The sequence below is a fragment of the Amphimedon queenslandica genome, unplaced genomic scaffold, assembly GCF_000090795.2.
Source record: "Amphimedon queenslandica unplaced genomic scaffold, v1.1 AMPQUscaffold_13424, whole genome shotgun sequence".
NCBI classification, from domain to species: Eukaryota; Metazoa; Porifera; class Demospongiae; order Haplosclerida; family Niphatidae; genus Amphimedon; species Amphimedon queenslandica.
Genome location: NW_003546340.1, coordinates 89,349 through 96,470, shown reverse-complemented (window position 1 = coordinate 96,470; position 7,122 = coordinate 89,349). Strand labels below are relative to the sequence as shown.

General features: G+C 36.3%; 2 protein-coding genes across 2 annotated transcripts; both read left to right on the top strand.

The window, feature by feature from the left end:
• Window positions 1-261: 261 nt before the first annotated feature.
• LOC100640366 (serine/threonine-protein kinase Sgk1-like) lies at window positions 262-3,292 on the top strand. The gene is made up of 8 exons (XM_011405411.2): window positions 262-471; window positions 593-796; window positions 1,022-1,240; window positions 1,388-1,653; window positions 1,727-1,827; window positions 2,203-2,398; window positions 2,499-2,737; window positions 2,900-3,292. Exons 1-8 carry the CDS (start codon window positions 346-348, stop codon window positions 3,064-3,066), a joined length of 1,518 nt encoding a protein of 505 aa, XP_011403713.2. The 5' UTR covers window positions 262-345; the 3' UTR covers window positions 3,067-3,292.
• Window positions 3,293-3,360: 68 nt separating this feature from the next.
• Window positions 3,361-6,096, top strand: LOC109581701 (centrosomal protein of 70 kDa-like). Its single transcript, XM_019996029.1, has 12 exons — window positions 3,361-3,483; window positions 3,532-3,661; window positions 4,157-4,400; window positions 4,462-4,533; window positions 4,582-4,636; window positions 4,722-4,820; window positions 4,881-5,003; window positions 5,107-5,286; window positions 5,340-5,493; window positions 5,619-5,736; window positions 5,797-5,876; window positions 5,929-6,096. Exons 1-12 carry the CDS (start codon window positions 3,385-3,387, stop codon window positions 5,988-5,990), a joined length of 1,416 nt encoding a protein of 471 aa, XP_019851588.1. The 5' UTR covers window positions 3,361-3,384; the 3' UTR covers window positions 5,991-6,096.
• Window positions 6,097-7,122: the final 1,026 nt, after the last annotated feature.

The following is a 7,122-nucleotide window of genomic DNA, read 5'->3' as shown; positions in this document are numbered from 1 at the left end:
TACATTAATGGTTCTATCATTAAGTATGTAGATAGAAGTTACATTAGGAGGGCACTGTGCCTGGGCTAGACCTACAGCTGAGATATAAAACAGATTTCCATTTGGTACTACATACGTACCAAGTAAAAGAGCTGCAAAAGCAAGGAGAAACATCTTGATGCTAACACCTGCAAAGACTAAAGAGTCGCACAGACCACGTGGTTTCCGTATACTCTCGTGCACCACTGCATAACACGTCATTTTAGAACCCGCCCATGACCCCACCCTACCACTGGGTGCTTGCTAAAACAAACAGCAATTTGCTCCTCCGAGTCTCTCTCTCCCTCTCTTTCTCTCTATTTCCTAATGGCTACCCTAGATCCTTCTGCTGCCAATGGAGGAGGGGACCCTGCTAGACCAAGAGGACAAACAACTGCTGCTGTTGAGGACCATGAGACTTGGGTCGAGGAGAAACGGTTCACCATGTACAAGGTCAGTCCACTGAAGGGTCAAACAACATCATAGAGATGAGGAAGACATGTGATACTTTTCTGTATTTAATAAATTATTTTCTTGCTTCTTTCCCTCTCTGTCCTTTCTCTGACTCTGTTAGGTTGTAGTAAGATTAGAGGATCGGTCATATTTCATTTTCAGACGTTACAACGAGTTCAACACATTACTGGATAAGATAAAGAAGAGATATCCCGACTCCAACCTCAAGCTACCCGGGAAAAGGATCTTTCTCAATAACTTTGACCCGGCCTTCATCAAACAGCGGAGACAAGGTCTCAACGATTTTATCGTCAACCTCATTAAGGTGCGTGAGTGTTAATGATGGGTGGAGCTTAACAATTGAGTATTCTTAACAATATTGAATTGCCATATTCAACTATTAGTTTTTATTTGTATATTTACATGTGATTTTGAAATTGAAATATCAAAATAATAATTATTTAATCAATTACGTGTTGTTTACTTTTCCTTTCTATTTCTTTCTTCCCCTCTCTCCCTCCTCCCTCTCTCCCTCCCTCTCTCTCATCAGATCCCCAGTATATTTGACGATGAAGCAGTTAGGGACTTCCTATCCCTTGACGATCAAAGAAGTACCATACCAATTTACGACAGAGAGAGCCTTGACGAGGAGGCCGGTTCCGAAGACAAGACTGCTAATCGATTTGACCTCGGTACGTCAGAGAAAGAATCGGCAGCCATCACTGATTTCAAGTTGCTGAAGGTCATTGGTAAAGGAAGCTTTGGGAAGGTCAGTAGCTATTATGGCCTGTCTTTAATGATTGTAGTGTTGTTTTGTACATGATGTATTGCTTTGGTACACTCTGGTGGTTTCGTCTCCTTTCTTTTTTTGTCCTTGTTATGTACACAACGCATCATTCTTCCTTTCCTCTTGCAGGTGTATCTAGGGCGCCATATTGATACTAATAAACACTACGCCATTAAAGTACTTCAAAAGAAAGCGATAGTGAAGAGGAACGAGGTGAAACACATTATGGCAGAAAGGAACGTCCTCTTGAGGAACGTGACTCATCCATTCCTTGTTGGCCTTCATTATTCATTCCAGACCGGGACTAAACTGTATTTTGTGTTGGATTATGTGAATGGAGGGGAACTCTTCTTCCACTTGCAGAGAGAAAGAGTTTTTGAAGAGCCAAGAGCAAGGTAGCTGAGAGTATCTATTGAATTTTTAATATGTTTATGCATTGCTTCTATTTCCTGTATTTGTTTTTTTTAGATTCTATGCTGCTGAGATTACGTCTGCGTTAGGCTATCTTCACGAACAGGATATCGTCTATCGCGATTTGAAGCCTGAAAATATACTCCTTGATAAACAAGGTAATGTATAAAGTTTCTACATTCATGTGCATGCACATTGTACATGAATATGTGTTATAATAGAGTATTACTAAGTAATTCATAGTGTATGTATGATAATCCAACTCTCTGTGTGTGTTTGCATGTTATTTTGGAATGTACTACATGTACTACATGTTGCGTGAGTAGGAGTATGTTATTTATTCCTCTTATGGTTCTGAATATCACTCTACAATGTAAGCTGCTATGTACACTGATGGTAGTGCTTATGTGTTTATTATCTTGTATCACTCTTTATGGAATGTTTATGCTATGTTTGTGATGTTTGATTTCTTTGTATGTCTTCGTGTTTTGGTCTTGTGTAATTTGTATCTTTATTATTATTCTTGTTTGTAGGTCACATTATTTTAACTGATTTTGGATTGTGTAAAGAGGACGTCAAACAAGGTGAAACAACTTCAACGTTTTGCGGCACACCCGAGTACCTTGCCCCCGAGGTCCTCCGGAAGCAGGACTACGGTCGACCGGTCGACTGGTGGTGTTTGGGTGTGGTCACTTACGAAATGATGTACGGGCTCCCACCATTTTACAGGTAATTAATAAATTACCGATGCACATACATGTACATATGTAATTAGTACTAATTGTGCTGATTAGTTGCCTATTGTGTTATTATATTATTCTCCCTTTAGTCGTGATGTTGCTGAAATGTATGATGGTATACTACATAAGCCTCTTCGTCTTCGTCCTAACATCACTCCAGCTGGTCGCTCACTCCTGGAGGGACTCTTACAGAAAGACAAGAACCACAGACTCGGCTCTGGTGTTAGGGACTATAAGGATATCATGGATCATTTGTTCTTCCGTAGTATAAACTGGGACGATCTTTTTCTTAAGAAATTAGAACCACCATTCAATCCTAACGTATCAGGTATTGCATTAGTAATAGTAATAATGTATAAAATATTATATAATAATGATAATGTATTTTTAATACATGTACATTGTATGTGTTAGTGATAATAATGATGATATTCATGTAGCATGTGTAATTGACTTGTTTTGTTCTTTCTTTGTTTTCCTCTTGCTTCAGGTGATCTTGATTTGCGTCACTTTGATCAAGAGTTCACTAACGAGGCTATATCAGATAATCCTTCTCCTCCCAAGTCGACAAGCGCTGGAATGAGCATTAGCGTTCAAGATGAGACTTTTGCTGGATTCTCTTATATCCCTAACGAAGGAAAGTACATGCCTAGTTAACCAAATACCCTTAGGAGATTGTACTATTATTATTATTATTATTATCATTAAAATTGTCATTGTTGTTGTTGTTGTTGTTGTTGAATTGTTTTATTGACAGGTATAAATTTTTATCGTCATCTCTGTTCTTTACGTGTGTACATGTAAAGTTATTATTATTATCATTATTTCTTTTGTACATGTACATGTGTGATTTAAAAAGTGAAATCTGCCCCTCTTGACTCTCTGTGTGTTTCAAATTCTTTTTAAAAAAAATTTCATTAAAATTGATGAGAAATGAAAAGAAGGCGTGGCATGTTGTAGTTTTAGCCACGCCCAATGAGCTGCAGAAAAATAAACATGTCCACCGACAGCTGCAACCTTTTGATGTCGCATCTCTCGCCCTCTCTCTCCGCTCCTCTCTCAGCCAAAGCAAAGGTACAAAGAGTTGAAAGGATTCTTTTTAATTTTAATGTTTTGTTTTAGAGGAAGAGCAGGACACCAAGGAAGGACGAAGAGCACTCGGACAGTGTACAGAAATGGGGAGAGAAATGGAATGCAGTTAATAAGCTGTTAATCAAGCAAGGCTATCCTCCCTTGGCAACAGATGAGGAAGGTAAAGCATAGGGCTAATTTGAACTGATGTTTTAACTGGTTCCAATCAAACTTGGATTTTTTTTCAATTTTTAAAGTTACTCCAAAATTTAAAAATTTTGTCAAAATTACTCCAAGAGAATTCTTTATTTTAATATTTTTTTCTGATACATGTTTTTATGTTATTTTTCTAGTTTGAGCTTATTCTAATCAAGATTAGATTTTTACAAATTTTTAAAGTTACTCCAAAATTTGACCAAAGGCTATAGCCTTTGGTCATTTGCCAATTTTTGTCAAAATGGCTAGAAAGGAATTTTCCATTTTTATAATTTTTTTTTCTGATAGATATACATGTTTTTATGTTATTTTTCAAGTTTTAACTGATTCTGATTAAATTTGAATTTTTTATGAATTTTTAAGTCATCAAAAATGGCTTTAAGAGAATTCATTACATTTTTCATATATGTAGTACTACTTACATGTATGCCGTTAGCATTATATTTACTTATAACCATAGGTCTAATATCAACAGATGAAACTGGCTCAAGCGTCATATATCACACTCTTAATCTTCTACTGGAGGATCTGAATAGAAAGGACATGATAATTAATCATTTTATGTCGTCTTCGGAGGAGACCCCACCTTCTACTGACGATGCCCTAAACAAAACCACGCCCTCTTCAGAGAATGAGTCCCTCAAGAAATTAGTCACTGAATTGCAATATCATAACGCTAAGCTTAAAATAGACGTAATGAACAGGTATAATAATAATAAATTTATTAAAATTTATTAAAATACAAAAATTTTATTTTATTTTTAGGCCTCATGCAGCTGAGCTTAAAGCATGTCAGCAAAGAGTGAGTGACCTTGAGGCTGAAATAAAGCAGTACAGGTGAGACTAAGCGAGGTTGGGACCACAGTTTTATGTATTTTTTACTAGATCTTGTACTAAATTTGATGAGGTTGATGTCCGTAATGCCATTGAACACTTAAAGGTAGTCAATACATTTGTACTATATGTACATTATAATAGCTATTATAACTTGGTGACATAAATGTATTGTATAATTGCTATTACAGGATATTGGTGCTGTTTTAAAAGTTGATAAACTAATTGATATTATTCCTACACTCTTATCACTTCAAAGGGAAGTTGAGAAGTATAAAGACATTGATCCTGTTAGTATCATGAATCATGTTTATAAGATATGTACTGCACTTATGCTATTCCTCTCTTAGTATCTTCATGCAATATCATCAGCAGTTGATTCCTCATCTCATTCTAATCTTTTCTGTCCTTCTTTGTGGGCAAATGCTTCAAAAGAAATAAAACACTGGAGGGATGAAATTGATGAATTAAAAGTATGCGTATTAATACATATATATTGACTCTTAAGTCTTAACTAATTTTTATTTTGACTTTTTTCCTCTCTCTTTTCTCTTTCCTTTTTCTTCTATGTTGCAGGAGTTGCAAGTTGTATTCAATGATTTATTGGAGGCAATAGAGAGTGATAGAAATGGCTTGAGAAGTACCGAGACTCATAAAGCTTTGAGGAAGAGAAAAGGAAGCAAAAGGACTCCATTGTCTTGCAAGCAATTGAAGGATATTTTACAATCCTGGCTCCTTCACATTGAGAATGAGAAGGTCAGTAGACACACACGTTAGCGTGCATCCTGTATCAGCCACTCCCACTTTAGGCAGCTCAAATGGGCATTGTCTTATCAATGATACGTCACTTTCAGCAACTGTTTGATGTTCCGTCGCTAGGTGGGGTCTATGTTGCCATGACGAACATTTATCGGCAGTTTAGTGAGGCACATACAGCTTATAGACAGCTAACATCGTTAATGAGTGGGTCTTTATGCAATTACATGTACATGTACATGTTACTCGGTTACAAATTGATATTACAGGATAATTTTTGGCTATTTGCCCAAAGTAAATGAAACTTATGCCACATTATATAATTGCTTTAGATCGCCCCGGTTGCCCATGGCAGCAGTTAGTGTATCTGATAGAGAAAACAATTGAATGCAAAGAAAAGAATTTTTATGTTCAGTTGTGCGATGAGTATGGAGACTTAAGCAGTGAACAGTTAGTTATTATTATTACTATTATTATTATTATTATTATTGGTTTATGTTTATTATTCAGGGTGATGGATGCATTGGCTCTGTCGTCAAAGTTTGTTCCTGTGTTTCATAAAATGACCTGTGACCTGCAAGGAATACTAAGTGAGGCTAGAAACACTTCAAAACGTGATTGCTATTATTATTGTAAGTGTAGGAGTGGAGTCACTCAGTGCTATATTGCCAGCTGTAAGGAGACTGACCTATTCAAATCACTGAAGACTATTCACTGTATGCAATATATACATTTTATTATTTTATTTGGCAGTATCACTTTTTATTTTATTTATTAATTAATTTATCCCTTGACCATTCTTCACGGAAATACCACATCATGTACATGTACTACAGTCCATGGTCTTTATGGCCGATTTGAGAATTAAATTTTATTCAGTGAAATAACAATGGGTAAAGGCATATATTTAATGTACATGTACATGTGATATTCAGAAGGCTATCAGACAGTCATTTAATATCAGGAGCTTGTACATTCCATTTGGTAAGTACGATTTGTGTGTGCATACATTTGTTAATAAAATAATTTTAAAATTTGAACTTGAGGCTGATTGTTTATTTATTTTGTGCTAATCTATACAAATACATGTTTTCGTGTTGTGTAGAAAGTTCGAGTGGATTCCCATCAAAATTTGAATTTTTATGATTTTTTAAAGTTGTACAAAAATTACTACACATCACTACCCTTAAAATTCCTTTTTCAAGTGATTGCGCAATACTTGAGGTCAGTGGTGCAATAGCAGGTGACCACGTGTGTGACCTTTGCCTGGCCAATCAGATTCATCTGCGAAGCTCTTCCCGCCAAAAAAACTAGTGTCTATATAAAGAGCTGCCCTTCCTCTTTTACTCATTTCTGACGTTTCTCTGAGCGGGAAAGGAAGGACTCTCTCTGCTGCTACAGTTAGTCATGGCCACTCTTCTTCTATCTCCCCCTCTCTCTCTTCTCTCTCTTTCAGCCATTCCTTTATTTATATTTCTCTTTTATTTACAGGTTAACAGCAGTTGGTTCTTTTCTCTTAAAAAAAAGTTATGGTGGTTGTGACCTCTTTCTTCAATGGCTGTTATGGTTAGTCATGGCCACAGCCTCCTTCCTTTCCCTTTCTCTCCTTCTCTTCTTTAGCCATTTCTTTATTTTATATTTTTAACTTTTTTTACAGGTTAACAGCAGTTGGTACTTATTTCCTGCCTTCTCTAAAAGGTCACAGGGGGTTTTGACCTCTTTCTTCAATGGCTGCTACCCCTGCTGTGGTTAGTAGCCTCTCTTTACTCATCCTTTCTCTTTCTCCTCTTTTTTCTAGCTATTTTTAATTTTTTATTATTTTTACTCATTTTCCCC

Coding starts and splice junctions, on each gene's coding strand:
- LOC109581701 (XM_019996029.1), top strand. CDS start 3,385: ATGAGCTGCAGAAAAATAAACATGTCCACCGACAGCTGCAACCTTTTG. Junction 3,484..3,531: donor CTCTCTCAGCCAAAGCAAAG/GTACAAAGAGTT, acceptor GTTTTGTTTTAG/AGGAAGAGCAGGACACCAAG. Junction 4,637..4,721: donor ATGCCATTGAACACTTAAAG/GTAGTCAATACA, acceptor TTGCTATTACAG/GATATTGGTGCTGTTTTAAA.
- LOC100640366 (XM_011405411.2), top strand. CDS start 346: ATGGCTACCCTAGATCCTTCTGCTGCCAATGGAGGAGGGGACCCTGCT. Junction 1,241..1,387: donor GTAAAGGAAGCTTTGGGAAG/GTCAGTAGCTAT, acceptor TTCCTCTTGCAG/GTGTATCTAGGGCGCCATAT. Junction 2,399..2,498: donor GGGCTCCCACCATTTTACAG/GTAATTAATAAA, acceptor TTCTCCCTTTAG/TCGTGATGTTGCTGAAATGT.